General features: G+C 38.7%; 1 protein-coding gene across 1 annotated transcript in view; it reads left to right on the plus strand.

The window, feature by feature from the left end:
• The first annotated feature begins 325 nt into the window (after positions 1–325).
• Positions 326–26,370, plus strand: part of gabrr2b (gamma-aminobutyric acid type A receptor subunit rho2b) — a 54,355-nt gene continuing 28,310 nt past the window's right edge. Inside the window, exons 1-2 of the mRNA XM_022662373.2 lie at positions 326–609; positions 4,474–4,580. Of these exons, the coding sequence (XP_022518094.1) occupies positions 488–609; positions 4,474–4,580 (229 nt within the window). The 5' untranslated portion in view covers positions 326–487. The remainder of the gene's footprint in view (positions 610–4,473; positions 4,581–26,370) is intronic.

The following is a 26,370-nucleotide window of genomic DNA, read 5'->3' on the forward strand; positions in this document are numbered from 1 at the left end:
GAAGGCTTAAAATTAATATTAATATCCCATTACTGTTAAACTGTAAAATCCAGTTTTGTGAAATATACCACCGATTTTATTAGTAAACAATAAAGTCCAGCACAAGGAAGGCAGAGCAGCTCTGACCAATCCCGTTGCAGAAGGAGGGACACCACTAGCCAATCCCAGGGCGGAGAGGGGTGGAGTTTGGCGCTGTGTGTCTGAGCATTGGCTCGTGGCCGGCTGACACCCCCACCTTCAGCACGTTCACGTCATCACGCGGAGAACCAATCAGCGCGCTGCTTCTCCAGCGGCACTGAGACGCGAACTGCGACGCGCCCAAAAACTTTCTCAGTGCGGAGCTGCGTCCTCCTCCTCCTGCTCCTCCTCACCGCTCTCAGCGCGCGCGATGCGGGTCTCCGCGCGCGGCCCTCCGTACCATGCACAGAGCGCCTGAGCGCGCCGCCCTCGCCCCGCCGCCGCGTGGACTCCTGACCCGGGCTCCGACATGCCTTACTCCGCCAAACTGCTGCTCCTCATCCTCTGCCTCAGCGCGCTCGCGGAGGGGGGCAAACACAAGAGCAGGAAGCGGAGGTGGTCTGCGAACCTGGAGGCTCACAAGCACGGAACGTATGTACTTATCTGATACTGCATGTTTTTTTATTAGTATGTTATTTTAAGTATTTCGTGTTTTCTAGTCTGGCTCGCTTGTAGGTTGTTGTCATGATTTGGTCAGTCTTTGGTTGAGCTCTTTTGGAGTGGAACTTTTCATTTTGTGGACAATATATCGACTCAGAAATACCTAATTACAATAAACAATATTACTGTAATTTTTACCACTGATATATTGCCTATATTGATGGTTTTGTAGCATAATAATGCAGTTTCATTCTTACAAACCTTGACTGAATATTAGTTGAATAATAGAGATGAATATGGCGGTATCTCAATGTATTTATTTGGGTGGTCTATTGTTGATTGTTGAACTAAAATGCAGTTAAACGTCCATTAAATGCAAATGAACTCTAAGCTGAGTGTAAATGATTCTCTATTAAATGAAACCCTACATCTAAGCCCTAAACCTAAAAGTAACCGTACCCCTTTTTTGGGTTAGATTGATGGATTGGAATAATATTGGAGTTAAGGTTATGTTGTATACATGGTTTAATGTTATATTTAAGGTTTGCTAAACAGTTAAACTCCATAGAGAATCACACGTTACATTCAGCTGAGAGTCCAGTTGCATTTATTGGATAGTCAGTTGTGAATGTCAGCTGAATGTTACGTGAGCATCTACTAGGCATAATATATTGGACCCTCCAAAAAAATAATACCCTTATGACTTTTTGGCACTTTATATTGGCTGTTTTTGTGTTTTTTTTGTCTTTGTTTTGTTTTGGTGTGGCTCCATTATTGGGGATGTTTATTTCTGTGCAAAATGTGTATTTTTTTCTTAAGTGCATTTTTGTTTATCACAAAGTACAACAGTGCCAGTGTATCTTCAAATGTGCAGAATGATCCTACAGGGCCAAATAGCATTCCCACAAAAAAAAGGGAAGTCCAAAGTAGGGCTGCAACTAATGATTATTTTGGTAGTTGACTAACCTGATGATTATTTTTTCGATTAGTCGAAGAGTCGATTAGTTCTGCCATGTTCTCCATCTCTAAAAACGATAGAAACAGCTGAACATGAGATTTAAAAAGTATTTAAATGTCTAGATGTTATTTAAACGTGGAAAGTGCTGATATTTATTAAATAAAAATTTAATCTGTTGTGTTTGGGCGCTTTTTGAGACACAGACTGAGTTGAGTTTAAACTGTATGAGTGAGCCATTTACCCATCTCCCATAGTGCTTCTGTTTCCAGCATTTTGTGTAATGTAGTACTGTTACAAATTTATTGATTAGCTGACAGTGAAATTTGTAGGCGACTAATTAAAAAAATCGACTTTGTCAATTATATGGACTAATCGTTGCAGCCCTAGTACATTGAAGTATAGTGTAAGCATGTCTCTTAACTAAAGGTACTAAAGGGGCTAAAAATGGGCCCAACCTCAGTGACAGTGTTGTGTGAGGTGATTTCACTATATTTTCTACAATAATTATCAATGTTAATAATGGAACTATGGTGATAGGCCTTGTCAGACACTTGGGCAGTGGTCATGTAACTAAATGCTGCGTTATTAATGCTATCACAACACTAGTAAGCTTATCGAGCTTATTCTATACCACTACATAATAAAGATGATCTCCGTGGCATTCAAATCTTTATTCATGATATTTAGTGGACTTTTCTTTGGTACTTTGGGGAGCTGGTCACGGTACTGGGTGTTGTTGGGTGTTATTGAGTACTGAGCTGTCCGTGGTGCTGAACGGCTCTGTCCATGTGATGCTTACTCTATGTTTAATGGTACCCTGGGTGCTGTCCGTGGTGCTGAAAATGTGTTTGTTGTTAAGACAGATATTTCTTTGGTTAAATCAAAAGACAAAAAAAAATGTAAAAGACTTAAACTACTTCACGTAAATTGTTCTAAACCTGATCCAGATATCCCCCTGCATAACTGGGAAAGCACTATGATTTGCTGTGCCTTGCCTTGTTTTGAGGTGTCGTGCGTAAAAAGCAGACTGGCACACATGCTTCACCAATCCAGACAGTGTAACGCTCAGCTGAAAACACATCAACACTGCCACTGACTCATCCAGTGAGTGTGTTATGATATGGGGGGATTATGTGCATGCCGGACGCTCTGCTACTCAGGTCAGTTTGCAAACGACCTCACGAGGTGCTGCCTCACCACAATTCACCTCTATGGGATTGAGTTCCTGCGCTGATCCCTGAAGCAGAAAACCACCTGTGAACGACTTTCTTATGGCCCTGACTAAAAAGGTGTGCTTCCGTATAAAACGCATAAACAAAATAAACGAGGCAATAAAGTTGTATTTGCTTGTATACAGAGCTGCTGACTGTATGTTTTTTTTGGGGGGGGGGTTCTTTTCCAACTTGCTTTTGGAAGTCTTCATTTTAATTTAGATGGAAAAGCCTAAGGGAGCTGTTGAAATAGAAATAAAATGAGCTCGGCTGGAAATAAACATGCTTTTAGGAGAGCATTGTTTCATGCCAGAGAGGAGCTGCGTGCCGCTGCTTATTCCGAATGACAGCCCGCAGGGTGATTTTTATGTGTAATATCTAGCACTAACATTCCCGGCAACCAGTGGGATGTGGGTGAGAGATGAAAGTCGTTTTTGATCGTGGCACATGGTCGTTTCGGATGATCTTCTGATGATTTAGATGCACACCGTGACCTCCCTTCAGGATATGCACACCAGCGTCTAGACAGGAAATGCCAAGTTGAGTTGATACTGATAAAGTGTCAACTGATAAAGTGTCAGGTAGAGTAGTTTAACATTTACAGTCATGTCCAGTCAAGTATTTGCACTTTGGCACTATTTTTGTTATGTTGCTTCTGTGTAATACCTCAGTGGTTTTTAACTTAAACTAGATGTAACTGATATTCAGACAGAACGTTTCACACAAATATTACACTCACCATTTTTTGTCATAGGCTTAAACATACCTGGATCAGCTAAGATAATTAAAAATAAAAAGATAACTTTAAGTATACAGTATGGATGCAAACCCTTTCCAGAACCCATATATATCACCCAAACCCTAAGCTTTACAGCATTTGACTGAATTGAATTGTGTCAAAACCATGTTTATATACCGTTTGGAATTCACTCTTTCTTCATTCTTCTTTCTGAAATAACTTTAGCAGTAAACACCAGTGACCCAAATCCATTAGCAGCCACACATTCCAATTTCATAACACTACCGCCACCATGTTTAACAGATGATGCAATGTGCTGAAGATCATGAATCCTTTAAGGCCCCCTAAAGCTATTGCTCTAACAACACTGTTTTTGGACTATGTATTAAGATTTTCTGTGCTACTCAACAGCTACTAGCCAATGCAAATTCAACTCTTGCAGTCAGCTCCACCCTTTTATCTCTGTAATTGGTCTTGAAATAATGAGGGTACATTCCTTACCAGTTACTAGTATGTAAAAATGGAGGGAACTTGTGAACAATAGCTTTCATTCATAAACCTTTAATGCAATATTTTTAGTAAATCTCATTAATCAATGCGGTTTTGATTGTTTCATTTCAGATTCATTGTGTTGGTGTGAAAGGATGTAATTTATAACTGTGAAATATTTTGTTTGTGAAATGTTTATAGAAGAGTAACATTTGTGATAGTGTCCTGTAAGATTATTCATATAAATGTAATCTTTAATAGTACTAGTACTAGGAATAGTTACTTTATGGCAGACCTTAGTTTACATTATTCATTTTATTGTAACATTTATGATAGTAATTAATGTATGATGTGGTTCACAGTAATTCAACATTTGTTGTTATTTGTAGTTGATAATAGTGAAGCTTAGCTGTGTGTCGTGTTCTGTCGTGTACTCAAGTGTTAAAAATGTCTTGCAGCCCACTGTCCAAAAAAGTGGTTGATGGAACCAAAACACGGAAGGTGAAAACGGACCACTTACTACGAGTAGAAGATCACGATTTTACTATGAGGCCAGCTTTTGCAGGTAATAAAATGACATTCAGTATTCATTCATGATTTTCATTTATGTATTTGTTTGTTTTTAAACACCTGCGAGTGAATCGGTAAGGTCAGAAACGTTTAGATTAATTATAATGCAAATAACTTGTTTTAAAGGTCTTAATTCACTGAAACCAAAATAGAAAGTTATGAACATTGCATCAAAGTGTCCCATTCAGTACCCGGGCACACACAGTGGAAAATATATGAAAAATAATCTAAAATATAAAACGGGCTGTTAGAAATGTATAGTTTTTTTGTAGTTTGTATAGCAGCAAGGAGAGGACATGGAGAGCGAATGCTAATGCGAATATATTTATTAACAGAAAAAATAAAACAAAACAACAAACAGTAATCCAAAACTAAAACAACAAGGTAACAAGGAGTAAACTTTAGACAAAGAAAAGTGCAACCAGAACTGATGAAGAAACGTACAAGAACCATCAAACTAACACTGAAATACAGGGGCATAAATACACATGAAGGGAACAGGAAACATAAAACACCTGGGTACAGGTAATAAGGGGGCGGAGCTACAAATGAAAACAGGTGGGAGCACTGAAGACATGGGCGGAGACAGGGAGGACACAGAGAGGGTCATGTGGTTAGGAATGGTAAATAAACAAACAAGAGGGCATGAAAAACACAGAGAAGCACAGGAGAGACACAGAAGAGGACGAGAACGTGACATTTTTTGCAATGTTACAGAAACAATTAAAATGCTGGTCCGTAGTTTAGTAGTTTACAGCAGTTTTGCCTGATCATTATTGTTAATGATATACTCAATGTTTCAGTCTGTACTGCTTGCTGAAGCCCAATTTACAGAAGCATATTAGAACAGAGATCATTTGCATACATATGAGTCCTAAAAGGTTTAAAACAGTAATGTAAAAAAATGAACTGCATGGGGTTGCAATGTAAATGATGCTATTTAAAGTGCAAATTATGTAAAAACAACATATAGATAAACATTTTAGAATCTGTTGGTGTCGTGCTTAATGCCAGGTGTGGGTTAGAGGGGTATAAAGGCCCCCAATACTGAGCTGTGGAGCAATGGAACTGTGTTCCCTGGAATGATGGTTCTTCATCCAGTACTTTTGGATGGGATGAGGTGGTGTTATAAGGATTGGTTTTGATCATCTAATATTCTGACCTGAATTATGCTTTTGTTAATAAATGCAATCATATTCTCACAGCAAGCCTTTGTTGCAAATTAGAGTCAGTACATTGATTTTAAAAGAACAACAAATGAGCAGGTGTCCCAATACTTTTGTCCTAACACTTTCTGTAGGCTGTGGGTGTTTTATAATAACTGTGGGATTGCTTTGACCGGTTGTCTGGTCTGGTGTGTGTTGTCTTCCCATTAGGGGTCAAGCCGCTGTGGAGACTCTGAGATTCTGTTGCCAAGAAGTCATTAAGATATATCTCAGACATACGACGAGAACCTTTGATCAAAAGAAACCAGCTGTCATTTCAAAGACTCAACAGCTGCTGGGGCTTTATGTGCAGCGCAGGCCGTCCACGGTTTGCTGTAAAAGCACTTGTGGGCGAGTGAGAATGGATACCTGTTATTCACGCAGGGAAAGCTGTCTGAAACCAGATCTGACAGCGCTGATAAAAAACACCTTAATTTTACTGTCAGTTATTGTACGTGTGATGTCCGTTCCTGTGGGGCTTCAGATCAGCCAAGCGTGCACTGTAGAAACATCAAGATCCAGAGCGTTCCTCCCTCTCTCTCTCTCTCTCTCTCTCTCTCTCACACTTTTTCTCTCACATATCTCTTTCTCTTTTTCTTGCTTTCTCCTCCTCTACCACTCTCTCTTGTCTTCTTTCCCCCTCTCTCTTCCTTGCTTCTATTTTGTTTTCTCTCCCTCTCGTTCACTCACTCAATCTCTCTCTCTCCCTCTCTCTTTTCCTTTCTCTCTTTCTCCTTCTCTGTCTCTTTATCCCCCCCTCTTACTTCCTTTTCTTTCATTTTCATGTTTTCTTTTCCTTTCTCACTTACTCACTTTCTCTCTCCTCTCTCTCGCTTTCTATTTTATTGTCTCTTGCTCTCTCTCCCTTTCTTTCTCGCATTCTTTCCATCTTTCTATTTTATTTTCTCTTGCTTTCTTTCTCCTGCACTCTCTTTCTCCTTTTCTCTCTCTCTCACTCTCTCTCTTTCTTTCTATCTAATGTTCTCTTTCTCTTTCATTTTTTCCTTCATTTCTGTTTTGCTTTGTCTTTTTCTCCTCTCCTCTCTCTCTCTCTCTCTCTCTCTCTCTCTATTTCTCTCTCTCTCTTTCTCTCTTTCTTTCTCTCTTATTTTCTTTTTTTCTTTCATGCTTTCTTTACCTTTCACTTTGGATTTTTGTCTCTTTCTCTCCTTCTCTCTCTCTTTCTATTTTCTTCTCTCTTGCTCTCTCTTTCCCGCACTCTTCCTCAAAATCTCTCCCTTTTTTATTTTTTCTCTCACGTACTTTCTCTCTCACTCACTACCTCTCTTTCTCCTGCTCCCTCTTTTTCTTTCTCTCTCTCTCCTTCTGTCTTTCTCCCTCTCCCTCTCCCTCTCTCTCTCTCTCTCTCATCCCTTCTCTCTTATGTTCCCTTTCATGTTTTTTCCATTTCTCTATTGCAGTCTCTCTCTCTTCCTCTCTTTCTTTCCCTCCTTTATTTTCTTTCAGTCCCTCATATCAGTGTGAAAGCCTTTTTAGTAGTGAAAAGGGGGGAACAAACCACAATTAACCAAAAAGCTGCTGATCCGCTGTAGAGTTTTTACATTGTGTCTGTTAAGGTTTATTATTATTATTATTATTAATATAAACCCTAAGATTGCACCAGATTGCACATTTTGCATTAAAGTTCCATGTTTATTTGGGCCTTTCCAATGAATATATCAGCCATATGTATCTCTTTTATAACTCCCTTAATGAATGAAGAAAAAACAATAACTGAAATGTTTATGGTTATTCATTGTGAGGACTTGATTACTCAACTGATGTCTTATAAATGTTTTGTATCCTTTTTCTCTTTATTTTTGTATTCTGGGTTGTCAGGACAGAGAGATCAACATGCTAACTGTTTAATTTAATTATTGGTTAAGTTAAGATGGCATTTTTTTAAATCAGACTAAAAAATACAGATAATAGGCAACTAAAGTTTCTCTGGACTGATTAAATTAAGCATTTTATCTGATTTGAAATTCTATCGGATCATGAAGAATCCAAAGGCTTTGAAAACGGGTGTGGTGCTGCTCTTCTTAATGAAGAGCTGTTTGGCTTTAGAATTCAGTTAATGTACGCTGCTTTAATTTCATTTTATTGACTGAGATGATTGGCTGTGATTGCTGTGTGCTCCTACTTGTTTCAAATGAAGGATCATCAAAAGTATTTCAGTCCTCTCACTCTATTCTTTCTTTCTTTCTCTCATTTTATCTTTCTAAAGCATTCAATCGATCTTTCATTTCCCCTTTCACCTGATGCAGAATTTCACTTTCTTTTTCTCTCTCTCTTCAAACTGTTTAAAGCATATAATTGCTTCCATATTCTCTCTCACCCCATTTCTCTCTTTTTCTCTGTAGTGTGCAATTGCTCTTTCATTCTTTCTGTCTGTCGGACTCTCTTTTTGTCTGTTTCTTTTAGCTTTCTCTCTAATGCAATTGCTCTTTTATTCTTTCTGTCTCTCTGTCTCACTCAGATTTTCTTTCTTTCTACAATGCATACAGTCTCTTTTTCTCTCTCTTTCTCTCTCTCTCTCTCTCTCTCTCTCTCTTTCTGTATTTGGCATGCACAGTCTGGAGTCCAGAAATAGTGAGGTGCGTAGTCTCGGCTGTCTCTTCCTATACAAGCATAATGAAAAGGTTTCATGTTTTGAACGTGTCTGAGATGGTTTGGCTGGAGCTGTCCCAGTTGCAGTGTTCTGCGGCTTCTTCAAAAACTGGCGCGCGGTGCAGCGTGCCGCTCCTCTAATGAAAGCTTCTTACACAGGGCTGCTCCGAGAGCGCGGGAGGAGCAGTTATCTCTGAGGAAGGCCGTGTGCCAGCAGGGGGTCTCTGTACAGGGGAGGAAAATAGCGGGAGCTTGACTGCTGAAATCCCATTGGAGGGATGGCGCCATTGTCCCTGCGTGCTCCCTAAAGCGCTTTGTGGCATGGCCTTATCTCGAAGAGCCGGAAATGAACATGTTAGGTTAAATTTAAACTATGTTACCAGTGTTGTAGGACTACAGGACGTATGTAGGTGTGAAGGTGTGGGTGGACCAACCTCTTATCAAAAGTTTGTGGACACCTGTTTATCCAGCCATGTATCTACTCTGCTGTCTTTACTGTTCTCTTCACTGGCTTCCTGTGGCCGCCCACATCAGATTCAGAACCCTGACGCTGACCTACAAAGTCAAAAGTGGAGCAGTCCCTTTATTCCGAATGGAATGGTCAACACCACATCTGAACCAAGAGCTCTTTGAGCTTCCAGTTCAGCTTGGCTTGACCTGCCAACCTTCAAAATGCATAGAAGATGGTCATCCTGACTTTTCCCTGTCCTGGAAAACAGTCATCCAGACATTTCTCCTTCCTGACACCAAATCACAGTGATTTCACTTTCCCTTGCTGTTTTCAAAGGCAGCCTGAAGACCCATCTCTTCAAAGAGTATTTAGCATAGTTAAAAAATTAAGAGACCACTTCAGTTTATGAACCAGTTTCTCTGATTTTGCTATTTATAGGTATATGTTTGAGTAAAATGAACATTGTTTTATTCAATAAACTGCGGACAATATTTCTTCCCAAATTCCAAATTTACATTTTGTCATTTAAAGCATTTATATGCAGAAAATGGCTGAAATAACAAAAAAGATGCAGATCTTTTAGACCTCAAATAATGCAAAGAAAACAAGTTCATGTTCATAAAGTTTTAATCAATATTTAGTGGAATAACCCTGATTTTTAATCCCAGTTTTCATGTATCTTGGCATGTTGTCTTCCACCAGTCTTACACACTGGATAACTTTGTGCCACTCCTGGAGCAAAAATTCAAGCATTTCAGCTTGGTTTGATGGCTTGTGGTCTTTTAATTTGGTAAAACCAAGGAAAACCTTCATCATTGGTTGTCTCTTATTTTACTCCAGAGCCATATACAGTCTTTTGAATTGAACTGTATCTAAGCTTTAAAATATTTTCTAAGGAAACAGTGAAACACCTTTGCAAGTCCTTCTGGATAAAAGTTTTCAAAGCACACTAGCAGATCCTCCTTGGAATGGCTCAAAAACACAAACAAAAATGAAGGTTTTGGAGTAGCTAGTCAAAGCTGATGGAGATGCTGTGGCTGCTTATGCTTGAAAACCCTCCAATGTAGCTGAATTAAAACAATTTTGCAATGAGAAGTGGGCTAAAAGACATCTCCATAGAGATGTGAAAGACTCAAAAGACTGAAACAAACAAGCAAAAAGAACAAATAAAGAAACAAACTACATAAAGCAAACATGGAACACTTAAGACAAAAAACATAGCAGGTCTAAGGCTAAACAAGACAGATTAACAAGATCCGGACAGAGTAACAGGACACGTTCAAACAAAAAGCACGATAGAGAACAAAGGAGTACATGAGGTATTTATACACAGGCACACACTAGGGACACCTGTGCAATTAACAAGGGGGCGGGGTTACAAATGAGACAGGAGGTGACAACACTAATGGCTAGGGCAGGGCTAGAGCGGAGCTAGGGCGGAGACAGGGACAGAAACACAACAGAAGCACGTGGCTGGGAACACATGACAGGAGCACAAGGGACCAAATGAGGGGAAAAACACAAAACAGACATGGGCTAAGGTGTGACATATATTTACTTAGGTCAGAAATGTCTGATATTAAAATATGTTTGTTAATCTAAAAAAATGTAAGTATGACAAAAAACTTTTTTTTTCACACCACTGTAAATATAACTCCCATTTTTCAGAACTCAAAAGTATAAGTAGGGAGTTTGCTGCAGTACAAGCCTCAACTCTTTTGAGAAAGCTTTTCCACTAAATGTTGGACTGTTGCTGTGAGGCATTAGATCTTGGTCAGTCAAAAAATCATTTTCGAAGTCAGATAAATAGGTGTGCCATCCCAACTGATGCAGTCAGTACTGGATTGAGCTCTGTTACTCCACCAGCTCAATGCTGTGGGCTTTATAGCCTTAAACCACTAGACATGGTGAACTTAGGCTCATAGGCAGTTGCTTCAGAGTATCCTCTTCTCTTGCCAATGCTTTTCTTTGGATAATATACTTGAACCTATGAAAAGTAGCAGATGTTGGGAGCCAGATGTACCCTCATTGTTTTCTACTGTTATAACCCACTAACAGCCAGATCTTCAAAGTGTTTGTATTGCGGCGGTTTTCCTCTTCTATCCGGAGCTAAAAACAGGCATTGCGAGGCTGACAGAGGAAGAGAGGAATAAAAGCTTCACGCAGATAACATATTCTCTGTGTATCTGTAGCCCACAGGTAGAAAACATCTCATTGAACCTTCCCCTTATCAGCAAGACTCAAATCTTCTGAACTGGAGCAAACAATGTGGCGTAATCCCAGCCCATTTGGGGTGGGTGGGGAGTGGGGGGGGGGGATGGGTGATGAGTCTAAATATATTTCAGTATGGTTTCTAAGAAGGTCCCCCAAAGCTGCGTCACGAACAGCATGCTCTAATGCAATGTGCATAACCTTAATCTGAACACAGATAACCACTGCTGGATTAAGTGCGTCTGATCCACGAAGGAGAAGCACTCTGCAGCTATTAGGTGTAATGGATAGCTGAGGCTTTTTTGAGTTGGGGGGTGATCTGTATGTTTATTTATTTATTTATTTATTCGTTTTCGAACTGCACGGACCGAGTCCTGTAACGCATGGCGCTGTGTTTAAAATGCTGCGGAGAAGGAGAGTAAACCACGGGGCCCTTTTTAAGCAGCTTTGTGCGCCTCTGCCCACAGAGGCCGGTTTTGAAACCCCCTGCTGGTGACAGTGAGTTGGATTATGAAGGACGTGGCGATGGTGCGTGTTTTGTTGAGGTTCTGAATAGTTCTGCTTAACATGCAGGACACGTTTTGACATGCCATTAATGTCTTTCAAGGCTGTTGAGCAACAGCTAAAGAAGGAAACACTGTAAACAGAATGTTTTGGCTCAATCTGAATGCTTTACAAGTTGGTAAAACAGGCAGGTTTTATAAACTTTAGTCTTTGGAGATATAAAACACGCTATCAGGCACTGACCTTCATAATATCAGCTTATACTGTCACTGATATACACCAATAATAACAATAAGCAAACAGATGATTGTATTTCAGTTTTACATAGGTCCCGTCCCTGGCCTTGATGACTTCCATTCACTACTTGGCAATAAACATACGCACAGAACCAGTTAAGACACACATTATCATTCAATGCTTTTATTTATTTTTTTGTTTATTTTTCCTACATTGTAAATTAATACTAAAGTCATACTATAAAGACTATGAAGTTACACATAAGTAATCACGCATCCTTTCCTGGAGTGGTCCTGATGAGAGCCAGTTTCATCATAACATTTGTCATGGTCTTTGAGAGTACATTTAGGGATCCTTTTAAAGTTCTTGAAATGTTTCAGATTGACTGACCTTTAAATCTTTTTTTTTTTTACTTGTTGAGTAGTTCCTGCCAGTAGTTCTTAAAACTTTACTGAAATAGAGCTATTCACTGTATACCTGTAATTCTACCTCTTCACAACTTTACAACTGATGCTCTCAAACACGTTAAGAGGACGAAAAATTAAAGTAATGAACTCTTGACAAGTTCAGCACAGCTGTTAACTGAAAGACATTTTTTGGGGGCACTATTTCATAAAACGGACTGAGAAAATGGCAAGGTGTGTAAAGCTGCCATCTAAAAAAGAGGAGCTTCTTTGAAGTATCTAATATATAATAATTGGATAAAAAGCTTCATCTGCTATTCTCTTATTAATCCACCATCAGTGAAACAGGAAAAATGGTCTGCAGTTGATTCCAAGTGTTGCATTTGCATTTGGTTGCTTTTGCTGTGAACCCACAACATGCAGTTAAAGGAGCTCTCAATAAAAGAGAAACAGACCATCATTAGACTGAAAAATGAAGAAATGCTATTAAAAAGATAGCAAAAATGTTAAGAGTGGCCAAATCAACAAATTGGTACGTTCTTGGTAGAAAGTGTGCTGTGGTGAACTCAGGAGCTTTAAATGTTCTGGACTTTTACAGAAGACCACAAAGGTGGATGATCACAGAATACTTTCCGTGGTGAAAAAAACTCTTTATAACATCCAGCTAAAACTGGTTTCTCATACTGTAAATATAAACATTGCCTTGAATAGCCAGTAAAGTGGTTCAGAGGTCCTTGAAGAACCTAGAAATAGATAAATATATAGATGGTTTCTTGAAGCACCCAGATGTTTCAGACCCAGTAAAATAACTTTTTTAATTCCACAGAGAACTGCCCAGTTTAAGTTGTGCCAAGGGGCTCTCTAAAGGGTTTCATCAGTGTGGTGAGCAGAGGAACCCAACAAGGTGAAATAGTGTAGCATAAAACAGAATAGAAGTACTTTATTGATTCTGAGGGGAATTGCATGTGTCCTTTCATTTTTTACAGTGTACATTGCTCTTTTCTCCAACTTATTTTTTATTCTGAGTGGCCTTAAAAAGGTCTTTGACTGATAAGAAACTGAGCATGGCTCAATTCTGTGGGGCCTCTAGGAATTACCCCATCAGTTCTGTGGACTGGGATTTGAACCAGCACACTTTCAGATGATTACTCTCCTCAGGGGGGCGACCAAAGATGTACAGTCAGTTCTGGGATTTAAAGTGTCTTTTTGGCAGCTTCAGAGGGATTTTACTCTTACTACACATGGCTCTCTGTAGCGGACTTTTACAGAAGTGGTTTTGGTCCGTGGGGAAGAGGAGTGTTGTGCGTTTGCCAGCTTTAGAGCTGAAGCTGAATATATCATCCTAAAGTAGACTTTTGTTGTGCTTTGGTTTGAGTCCTATTGAACTATAAAAGAAATACAGATCGTGTATGAGGTCTGGGAGGCGTCCTACATTGCTGGATTTGTGGGTTACTGAGCTAAACTGCTATTTAAGGCCGCCTCCCGTTGTTGTGCTGTGAAGAAGTTTGAAGCTGCAGTATTAGTGAGGAGTTATGTGGAGAGCTACTGTAAAACTTCTGCAGCTCTTATTTCCTGGTTTTGGGAAAATATTTAGGTTGGGATGGAGATTTCATACTTAAGAATTTTTAGGACCTGTGATTTACTCTTGTGTTTTTACTTTGAAATCAACTTTTGTCATTTTACTCATAATCATAATCGTTTGCTAAACCTTTATTTATGAAATAGAATTTAACAAGCTTTTGCTGCTTGTGTGCCTTTAAAACTGATATATTAAAAAATGGCATCGGTTTTGCTTAGCTGACCCCTCTCACAATATAAATACACCGAGCTGCAAATGCAGTAAAAAATAATAAAATAAGAAAGAAATGACAGAGCATTACAGAAATAGTAACATAGCATAAGTTAATTAAATAAATAATATAGTGTTAAAAGTTCAAAAGTTCTACAGTTGACTAAATCAAACAAAGATCTGATTGCCTTCACCACTTTGTTGGCAAGAAGATTGATCTTGCTTAGATGGAAGTCCTTCGCACCCCCCTCTCATGTTCTTGTGGATTGAAACAGTCTTTTAAGTGCATACGATTAGAAAAAATCTATCACACACTTAAAGGATCTACAAGAAAATTTTGGGCAATCTAGGACCCCTTTTTTCTCTTATGTAAAACAACTGAATCTACCTGCAATTCCAGAATGAGAAACGTTCTTATTATTTTTAAAGTTATTGGGTTCAGAAGATATTTGGCACTTGCTTGTTGTGTTTTTTTTGTTTAGTTGACCCACCCTTTTTTTTTCTTTCTTCTTTCTTTTCGTTTTTTTACCCTTGTTTTAGGTTGTTAGCCTTTTGTTAGACTTTGTACTTTGGCCTTTTGTTATTAATATCAGTTTATCACTAATTCTTGATGTATGGTGGTGCATTTGTACTGTGCAAGTTATGAACATATCTATGTTGTAAATCTTAAGTACTTTAAAAAAGTCAAGAAACAAAGCTTTAAAAAAAATGAATTATTGAAAGTGAATTAGTTGCAGCTGAAACTTTTTTAATATTTTGTAGGATCTTTAGTGTGTGTTCCTCGCCCTCAGTTTGTTTACATCTGCATGTCAAATGATGTCCTCAGACTGAGAGGCTTTTCATATTGAAGTACTGATCTCTTGCTGAGATTTGAACTCACACTTGATGAGCAGGCAGTTAGACCACTGTGCCACTATAGAGCTGTGAAATTACACTGCATAAACGCAGTTCTGAGGAAATGTGCTTTTCCTTTCTTTTTGGACAAAAAATATTCACAGTTTTACAGCTTTAGAGTGGCACAGCAGTCTAATTGCCTGCCTGTCAAAACACAGGAGTTTCCAACAACAACACAGCCCTGCATGTTTATTTAGAATAATAAGGCCTCCCCCATGTGATAGAGGGAGCACAAACCTGCAGATGTAAATAAACAGATTGGAGGAAGGGGCATGGATTAAATATGAACTAACAAATTAAATATGATTAAATATGAACTGACTGTTTATGAGTTGACTCAACTTTAAACACTGTTTTTCTAAAAAAAAAAAATATTTTGAGTTAAAACAAAAAGTGAAATCAATTTTTAATCGTAATATATTTTTTTTGCATTAAAGCTATTTATTTTAGATACCTGTACCTAAAATGTTCCTTATCGCAGCATAAATGTATAGGATAAACTAAACTACTGTATTAGCAGGTAATAATACATAAATCGTTTGTCCAATAAAAAAAACAAGTATTTTCGTTTTTGTGTTTTTTTAGATTACTACATAATTCGAACACACAAACTGTCCCTTAGACTGTGTCAACATTTTTTTGATGAATGGACCAATAGAAATTCTCCAAAATTACTTGAAATAAACTCTTTTTACATTAACTTCCATTAAAATTAAGAAGGTTTTATCTCTTTAGTTGGACTAATTTTCTATGAAGTAGAAATAGTAAGTTCTGATAATGAGAAAGAGGTGGGACGACACGCCCATTATGCAAATAATGTGACTAACATCAGGTGGAAACCCCAACAGAATTGCTCAGTAGACCCTTTTCAACTAAAGAGTCAAACTGAGCATGTGCAGTTGTGCAAAATATTTGCCTTGCCCTCAACTAGGGTTCAACTACAATTTGTAAATTTTGCCAGCACAGATTATTTAGTTAGACCAACTTTTAACTTGAAACTTAATAATATTATTTGAGGCAATTAGTTTGCTATAGTTTACAATGAAAAGTAATATGTTTTGTTCAAATGAATTTAAAACCACAATAAAAAGAACTATGAAAAGTTTTGTTTTTCAAAGTGTGGACTGTCTCTCAAGCTTTCTATTTGGAATTTACAGAAAGAACAGTGTGTGATTCAAAAACACAACTATGTTAACATAACTTATCATAATCTTATTTGAAAAACTGTGGATCCTTTGGTATTTGGGCCCTTGAAATCATTCAATTCAGCACTATAAAAAAACTCTTCAAATAGCATTGAATACGGCATGTTTCTTTGAGTTTAAACACTACACTGTTTTGAGTATCCTGAATGTCTTTATTATACATGAAATAGAAATATAATTTTTGAACACTACTCAATTTTTAAAAAACATTTTTCAGCTGTGTACAGCATAATTCCAGTGATGCTGACAGTAGCGACTGTATGTGTTGGTTGCTGTTGTGTCTGATGTACGTTAGAGTGCGTCTCTCAGTGATGTTTTTCTGACGAGTCCATCAGTGAGTTCAGTGAGTGAGTGTTGTACGGGGAAGGCCGTTTCCCCCTCCATCTGTCCAGATTAGGCTGGCGAAGCTGGTTGATGACCCGTCTGGATTAAATGCGCGCAACAATCTCTTGACCTGCGACACCCGTTCGCAGCTGTTAACGAGGCGATGGCCGGAAGGCCGCGGGAAAAGCAGCCGCTTGTCCTCGGATCCACCACTCCCTCCCCTCCCTTTTCAAAGAAAAATGATGTAATAGCCGTGTCTTAGACAGGCTCTGAAGCGTAGAAGCGGGATGTGTCACGTTTCTGCACATGCTCCCACAATGTGCCTTCTTGTGAGAGTCACAGGCCTGAGAGAAAGTGGACAAATCCCTTTACTGCCCTGCGCCAAGTCATTCACCTCGTTTAGATTAGTATTCAAATTCATTTATACAGTTTAATATAATCTGATGTGGAGCGTGGTGAGATCAGATTGGGTGTTTAGTTTGGCTGGGGTGAAATGGTTTTAGTTTTAAGGGTTGAGCGTAGTAAACTTCCAGTTTGGCTGAGATGGCTTTGGGTCTTTAATTTTCACTGGAGAGAACTGGGTTGGTGCTTCGGTTTTAGCAGGATGGAATATAGAGGTGTATAATATGGATATAAAATGTGATGTGCAATAGCGCTGTTGGATATTCCAATATTGAAAGTATAACAGTTTGAGCTTACTGTTATTGCAGACATTACTGCAGCTCTTTCAATGTGTTTATAATGAAATCTTATATCACAATAACAGTAAAAATAGGATTTATTGTACAGCACCAGTGGAATAGTTGTGGTGGCTCAGTTTGACTGTATGGGAATAGTTTTGGTGTTTCAGTTTCAGTAACGAGTAATCTAACGCGTTACTATTTCCAATCCAGTAATTAGATTAAAGTTACTTATTTAAGTCACTGTGCGTTACTCTCTCTCTCTCTCTCTCTCTCCACCTCATCTCCTCCACACACACACACACACACACACCGCTCCCCTACCCATTCCCCCTCCGCTCTTCCCCAATCACACGCGTCTCGCTTTCTCCCCTGTCTCTCTCTCTCGCACTCGGCGTGTCTTTAGTTTCCGCCCGTTTTCGTTTTCCGCCAGTTCTCGGCTCCCTATCTCTTTATAAAGCCGTTTTTTTGCGGCCGCGTCCCAATTCACTAGCCAGGGCAGCGGTCTGCCACAAATTTGATTGGCAGAGGAGAGCGTTTAAAGATTTTACACCACACGTGATTGGAAGTTCACTGTGGTGCAGAGCGCATATACCATAAAGACAAGAAAAGTTACGGTGCTTTAAATGAACGCTGTCAGAATTAAATCCTTCTCAGTAGTTGGGTCCGGTATGGGTCCGTATTGGACAACGTCTGGGTCCGGACCCGGACCGCAGTCTGCAAATATGTGATCCCTGACCTAGACCATATACACGGTTCTGTTTTATAAAACCACTCCCTGCTGCCCTGCAGAGAACAACAAGTTCAATGTTCAGTTTTACTGTGTTAAATATGTCAGGTCAAGAAAGACTTTCTTTATTTTATATATTTTTTATAAAAACAAGTATTTATGTTTAGTAAAATCAAGAAAGACCATATTTTATTTTTTATAAAAAAAATATATTTATGTTAAGTTAATTTTTTTATTTTTATAAAAAAAACTTATTTTTTTAGGAAATAGTTCAACTTAATAGAGATAAATTGTTGCTGTTAAAAATGCATTTTCCAATAAAGGGAGTATTGGCAAAACTGGTTATAGTTTTTATGTTAAGGCGGCGCCGCGGCAGGAGGTGGTGTCTGCAGCTGCTGAAAGTAACTAAAAAAGTAACTTGTAAAGTAACTTAGTTACTTTTAAAATCAATTAATCCATAAAGTAACTAAGTTACTTTTTAAAGGAGTAATCAGTAATCAGTAATCGGATTACTTTTTCAAAGTAACTATACCATCACTGCTGAGGACCCAATGAACCCAGCAGCACCACACTCCCTTAAGAAAAACTATAGTGTAAATTTAATTGAGGACAGTTCCCAAGAGGGGTAAGACACACAAACTATTATGTACAGGGAGTAGGGTGCACATATTTATATATTTTTATTAAACATTCCTCTCACAGCTGTATTTTTAGTTATCTGGTCTAATTTAAATAACTAAAAGCAAGACGCTACTAAAAATTCAGTACAAATTTTTAGGGCATCTTCTCACACTGAGCAATGAAATCCCATCATTTATTTTTACCTTTTCTCTCATATAAACCTGAACCTGTTATTTTCTTTGGAAAAAAAACAATCCAATCTATCTAATCCAACAATCCATCTATGGCTGATTGGCATGCCACACATACACACACTGAAAAAAAAACAGGAGTGGGACATCACCTGTCTCATCTTCTATTATTCTGTAACATTAATCAGCTGATACACATACAGACAGTACTAGTCTAACACCTTGGCTTTAATATAAAAAACACAGATTGTCCAATTACACCACAGTTAGCGTCTCACGTTCCAGTTTAAACAGTGGACAGTTGCTGGAGCCTGCAGCATTATTAAATAAAAAAAAGTTAAAAAACAGCCTAAAGAGTGCTGTTTGATTATTCCTTAAATTGTTCTGCTTGATAGTCTACTTTCTAAGACTTAAAAATTAATTTCGCTTTTTAGAGACACACTCGGTTACCTAAAAATATATTTAGGGATGCTGGCACTCAGTGTAGGGGGTGCTTGAGCAGAGCACCCACAAAAAAGGCTAGCTACGCTCCTGAATAGAACCTATAGTCTGTGGCAGATATTGTTATTTGTATTGAAACCAAAATAATTCGCTTTTGTTCTCCAGAAGCTATACTGGGTCCAGTGCAGTCTGAGAGACTAAAGAACATTAATGCCTGGTCAACCTTTCTGAGCAATCCATCTAATACTATAGAGCCAGAATGCCACTCATATGTAGCATGTGTTCTCCAACAGTGCACAAGTAAAGTAGAGATCATGTAATGAATAGAACAATATATTTATAAAAAATAATATATGTGAGATATGTGAGTGTGAATCAATAAAAGAACTTCAGGAGAATGCAGTTTCTCAAAGCATGTTTTCTTAGAATACTCACCACCATAACAAATTGAATCTTTTATGCTGTAGTTCCTAGCTGATACAGGCTAATAATCATTTCATGAGCTTTCATTTCATTTCACTCTGCAGAATCTACTGATAAGTCTACTGTTGCTCTAGTAGCAAGTTTTAAGCTTCATAAGCTTCAATAGCTTTTGGCCATTGTTTGTGTTCTTTATTAGCTTCTACACATTGTTTTTCAATCCCAGTGCAGCACTAGTCTATGCAACAAAGCAAAATGTGAAACACTTGTGAAATATGTGGGTGTTTTTTCACCTGATTGTAGCTGAGAGGCAGAATTACACTTATTAAGACTTGCCTTTGCCTCCTTCTAATGATAAAAAGTCATGAACACATTGGTGGTTAGTAGGAAAATTTAAATAAATGACTTTCATTGTTGTGTACTTTTTGAAAATTCTTCCTTCCCTCTAGCGTGATGCTGCGTGAAGAAAAACAGCCCCTTGAAGAAAAATGAACTGACAAATTTAGATGAGTTAAGACTGTTATGTTTAGTCCTGATATGACCTCATAATTCTCAGATGACTCCCACAGCTCTCTTTCTTCAGTCTGATACTGTTCCAGGCAATTATATCCTACTCGATTCACAGCGCCGGCTTAATTGAGTCAAGGAGCATAAAGCTTTCTTTGTTTGAGATACGAAATATTTGATTGCAGTGAGCCACATCAATAAAGCCGGCAGTCAAACACGCAGCGCCGAGCTGTCAGTCAGATATTTACCCGGGGTTTTCTTGACATTTCACTGCAGTGTGTTGGATTGCGATGATCCCATAGAGGTATGAGTGTGTTTCAGGACCTCAAAGTGACCCGAGGATACTCTCATCTCTCCCCTTTCTCTCTGAACTTGTTACCCTTCATCCCGAACAGCAGATGGAATTCCTGTGTAATCACTGTAAAGGGAATTAAATCTTCTCTTAAATAACAAACCCAATCCACCAGTCTAATCCAGAGTTCACACTCTAGGCGCCGATCCAAGTTCAGAGCCGGGCGTGCATTTTTATCAGCAGGTAGCAGGTGGTCTCATGGCACTGACCTGGGAACAGCTTCAGTAATCCAGCTCTTGACCTTTAACCGTTGCAAATTAGACGGCTACACTGATCCCAGAACAGGGGAGGGGACCCATGCAGGTGTGTTACTGCTACAGGTGCCTGCGGCGCACGTACCCGCGTGATGGGTGACATATGGTGCCAGTGTGGTACGCGTGGGCACGCAGCTGGAACGGGGCAGGAGAGTTAATGTCATCGCTTCCAGGTAACAGAGAGACTAATGATAGGCTTTGCCACGCGTTGCATAATAGAGTCAGGAAGCTGGCACAATGGCATGACGGATCAGAGATGAGATCACAAGCCCACGTGCTGGGAGAATGTCAGCGAGCGTAGGTGTGATTCATGTGTTTACAACAGAGATATTTTAAAGCTAAAACACTCATCAACTAATGGATGCAATTGGCTGTAACCTATGTAGACAGGCTGCATTGGATTACTAAGTGGTGCACTTATTTTTAAATATAAAAGGGGTCAAAAGGGGTTCTTTAGAGCGGTGTAATATCAGTGAGAGCACAACTGCTTTTGATTACCTAAAGAATATTTGAATAGCTTATTTCCTATAACACTTACATAGCACTTGTTTGCCTTTTCTAGGGATACAGTGATGCTGCGAGAACATGATCTCTTCTTGATCCGACGCAGCTATCAAATATACTTCTTTTTAATTGAGCTAAACTGCTGATAAGGTGCAGTTTAATCCAATATATAAGAAAGATAATATACTGCTATGAACAAATTCTATCTCTTCTGCTCCATGCTGTTTACACACTACGAGCACAAAATGTGCTGTGTTCACTGCTCGAAGCCATGACACTAAGTTTAATACATCTGCAGCACACCCCCATTGAAAACACTGTGTTTGAAAGTGCAGCAAAAAAGTTTCAGCTTTCTGTGTCAAAACAGCTTCACACTGCACAGATATATGCGTTGAATCGCATAATCTTATCGCTATATTTAATTTCTTGCTCCCACAAAAAACAGCTCTGATCGATCAGAGGAGACAACGTGCTTGTATGGTTTATTGGTGTGTATTTTGGTGCATTTAGGTTTTTGCCTAAACCAAACAGTGGGAGCTACATTTTAACTAAGAAAGCAACTACAGGTTTGAAAAGGCCCTTTTATACTCTGCAAAATAAGTTCTAATTCAGAAATCCTCACAACCAAGCTGAAATGTTTATGTGTCAGTAAAAACTTGCATCAAGAGCAAGTGCGATAAGTCGCAGTTAATTACAAAAAATTGCTGTGATTAATCCGATACAATTTTGGAATCGATTGACACCACTATTATAATTACATTCTACATACAATCACTATGAACTCAGCATGTATTCACTTACCAATGAGAAGCGGCAGGCAATCACAAACAACATAATCTCACCTGGAAACAACTGTCCACCTGGAGGTGTACATTGGGTGCTGAGGAACTGACTGGACAGAGGGCCAATCCATATTTGTGCACACACACACACACACACTACAGGGCAATTTAATTTGAGTGTCTCCAGAGTTTCGAGCCAATTCAGAGTATCAAATTGACCTGAAACCAAATCCTCTCTTTCTTCAGAGACCAGTAATTCAGTGATCTACAGCAGGGCTAAATAGAAACACCTGAGCACTTTTTTTTACACAAAAAACAGCTCACATGGCATTCATTCATACTACAGACACAACTAGACTGTTTAAAATGAATTTAAAAACGATGGAATGAGACCTTTAATAACATTTACTGGATACATTAAAATACTTACTCAAGATTCAAGATTTTTATTGTCACATCACAGAGTACAGGTGTACATGTGAGTGAAAAAATTGGTTGCAGATTCCCACCAATGTGCAGAGAACAGTATGTACAAGAAGAGTAATAAAATAAAATACAATATAAAAAGACATACAGATAGCTTTACAGTATAAACACTATACACAATACACTTAATAACAATAAACATAATAACTTACACTACAGACAAATATTGCACAGAACAAATGTTGCACAGATGTAGATATGCAGATATCTAGAGTGTGTGTGTAGAAGTGAGTAAATAGTCCAGTAGGTGACAGAATAACTATGAGTAAGTGCAGGTAAGGAATGTGTTGAGTGGGGAGTGCAGGGGTAATATGGGAAAGTCTGATAGATGCAGTGTAAAGTAAAGTGCAGGGTGCAGAGTTTGTATGGGTTTCAGTGGGGTGGGTTGGGCAGAACACTGTTCTACTGGCTGTTCCACAGCCTGGCCGCCTGGGAGAAGAAGCTGTCTCGGAACCGGCTGGTTCTGGTCTTCAAGCTTCTTAGCCTCCTTCCACTCGGCAGCTGTGAGAACAGGGAGTGGCTTGGATGGGACGGGTCCTTCGTGATCCTTCTGCATTTCCTCAGGCAGTGGTTGGTATATAAATCCAAAAGGTTTGGGAGCTGGACCCCAGCGCTGTACACACTACCCTCTGCAGGGATTTCCGCTCCAGAGCAGTACAGGTACCGTACCAGGTGGTGATACTGCCAGTCAGAATGCTTTCAACAGTGCAGGTGTAGAAAGTCCTGAGGATGAGGGGGTTCAGACCAAACCTCCTCAGCCGTCTGAGGAAGTATATAGGCATTGTTGTGCCTTCTTCACCACCTGTGTGGTGTGTTCTGTCCACGTCAGATCCTCACAGATGTGAACACCTAAAAACTTGAAGCTGCTGACCCTCTCCACCGCAGTCCTGTTGATGGAGATCGACGAGTGTGGTCTCTCCTGCTTCCTGAAGTCAACGATCAGCTCCTTAGTCTTGCTGACGTTTAGAGAGAGGTTATTCTCCTGGCACCAGTTTTCCAGAATGTTAACCTCCTCTCTGTAGGCCGATTACTGGATGAAAAATAAACATTAATAACTGTAATAGGTGCATAAGGGGGACTGAAATATAAAATCAAAGTTATTGATGATAACAGTAATAAAAAGGCTACACTCAGTTCAGCTGAAGTTGCAAGTACATCCGAAACTTTCAGAGCTTATACTTTGTTATTTCTTTTTGAGCCTTGTTATCAACAAGAAAGTAGAACATTCAAATACTGTTCTTCATAATGTAGCTTCACGAGTTTAAAGCTGCTGACCCTCACAGCTGGCTGGCTGAAAATCATGTAAATGTTATTAGCATCCATGCTTTGCTGTTTATATTTCAGCCTTGATCAAAGAAGGCATATACAGAGTCTAACGAGAGAGAGAGAGATAGTTTCTTCAGTAGCCTTTACAAAGGCTTTAGAGCAAGAGTTCTTATTCCAGTGCACTGAACGCACAGTTAAAGTTTCAGGCCTCGGCTTTGATCTGCTCTGCTTTTTTTTACTGTTTAGGGAACTGGACAAGAAACTGTTCTGAATAGAGTTGTCCAAAACTAGATGAAAACAGTAGGCCATACCCACACCACCACCACCAGACTACAGAAGACTGTACATGTATCTGGAACTCTAATGGAGGGAGGGCTTATCATTTTTTTCCAGTAGATATTGTATCAGTTGGTGTTTTGATGATAATAGCAGAAAACACAGTTATAAATTTCCCACAGGGGTTAGGTTGGGTTAAGATTTGGTGACTACAAAGGGTGTAGAGAGTAATGTACATAATTTTCATACTAATCCAACCATTCAGTCATGCTCTGTGGGATGAAAGCACCATCATCCTTGAAAAGACAGTAATATTTCAAGTAACATTTTGTATAAATGGCATAATTTTAAGAATCTTTGAACACTTTGCTTTCACATCATAATGGTTGCATAAGGCATATTAAATTAATCGCTTCCCATGATAAAAGTCACTTTACTTGGAGTGTTATTGTGCATTATAAATGGCTTTAAGTTATTATAGCAGTGAAGATAAGTATAACCCATGAATTTAAATCAAATTTATTTATATATAACTTTTTCCAAATTTTGTTGAAAAGCAGCTTTATAGAAAAGTGGTAGCATCAAAGAGAATCAGATAAACCATTGAACATACAACACAGAACCCCCAGTAAGCAACAAAGGCAAGGAAAAACTCCTTCAAAGCTGGAGGAGGAAAAAACCTTTGGAGGAACCAAGGCTCACTTATACCTTGTATTGGCACACTTACTATGACATACTATCATATATATTATCAAGGCTAATATGTAAGTAGGGACTTATCCTCCTCTGGTCAGACAACATATAATCACACCAGCAGTGGAAGCAGTTAGAAATCTATAAATATATAAGAATTATAACATGGCTGACTGTTGTGATTATTATGTTTTGTTAGTCATAATGCACTATGCAAAAGTTTTTTGGTCATGATACATACAGAATATAACATATTCTAAACACAGCTTATAATGGATTGCGATCACAGTTCATAATGTATAATAAAACACAGCTTGGCTATGATGTGTTATGCATTTTGATAAATACAGCTATACCTGGAAAAAAAGAGACCACTTAAAAATGATGAGTTTCTTTGATTTGACCAAATTGAAAACCCCTGGAATGTAATCAAAAAGCTGGATGATCAAAAGCCATTAAACCAAGCTAAACTGCTTGAATTTTTGCACCAGGAGTGGCATAAAGTTTTTCAAAAGCAGTATGTAATACTGGTGGAGGAGAACAATGAAAACTGTGATTAAAAAACACCAAATATTGATTTCTGATCTCTTAAAGCTAAATGAATATGAACTTGTTTTATTTGCATTATTTGAGGTCTGAAAGCTCTGCATAATTTAGTTTTTTCAGCCATTTCTCATTTTCTGCAAGTAAATGACAATTTTCCTATTTGAGAGAAATGTTGTTTGTAGTTCATAGAATAAAACAACAATGTTCATTTTACTCAAACATATACCTATAAATAGCAAAATCTGAGAAACTGATTCAGAAACTGAAGTGGTCTCTTATTTTTTTCAGAGCTGTATTTAAAAGCCATGTTCATAATATGAATATGAATGCATTATAATGTGGGTGTGTTCACATAGTCTTAAATGAATGGCTATAGTAGAATGTGTTAACAAATACAATATTACTGTATGACAATCATTCACATTCAGGATGATCATTCACATGTCTTCAATTGTACTTATTTGCAGTGATCCTTTCCTATAAGGATACAAGTGTATCCAAACCATGCCGGCAGGCTGCTCCCCCATAGCATTACAGTGACACTGTGACAAGCACTGTAGGGGTCAGAAATTCAGCCCTGAACCGTTATTTGTGAATGTGGTAAAAAATGACTAGTTTGACCTGATCTCTTTTCTCTCTATGTGATCTCTATAGACTGGTGCTTGTGGTTTTACACCACCTGTTGACCTGTCAGATGTGTGTGCTGGTAATGATAGTGTTCCTCAGTCTGCAGCTCTGCTATAATAGGCCTCTGTATGTAGTTGGGGATGGCCTGTTCTTGTTGACAGTCTGATCATGTCTCATACTGACATTCTCACTCACCTGAGGAACAGCTGCTCTTCTGTTTTTTTTTTCCTATTCTGTAAGAAAGAAGTCATTAAACTGTTTATTGATGTCTGTTCTCACAGATCTAAATTCAGGCGTCTTTGTGACTGAAGCTTCTGCCATCTGTGCCTCAATAAGGGACCCTTTTCAAAGCCACTTAGATCTTTTCCTCTTGATCCAAAATTTAGGTCAGGTGGGCCTGCTCGGTATTTTGTACATGTCATGCAGAGAACAGCAGGAATGCTTAATTGTGCCGTGCAGTGCACCTGTCTGGAAACATCTGAGCTTGTTATGTTTCTTCAAATATTTGTTTATTTCTCACTTTTTACCTACTATACTATTTTAAGCACATTTATTATTAGTGCTGCTATTTATAC

Source organism: Astyanax mexicanus, chromosome 1 (genome assembly GCF_023375975.1).
Source record: "Astyanax mexicanus isolate ESR-SI-001 chromosome 1, AstMex3_surface, whole genome shotgun sequence".
Lineage (NCBI taxonomy): Eukaryota > Metazoa > Chordata > Actinopteri > Characiformes > Acestrorhamphidae > Astyanax > Astyanax mexicanus.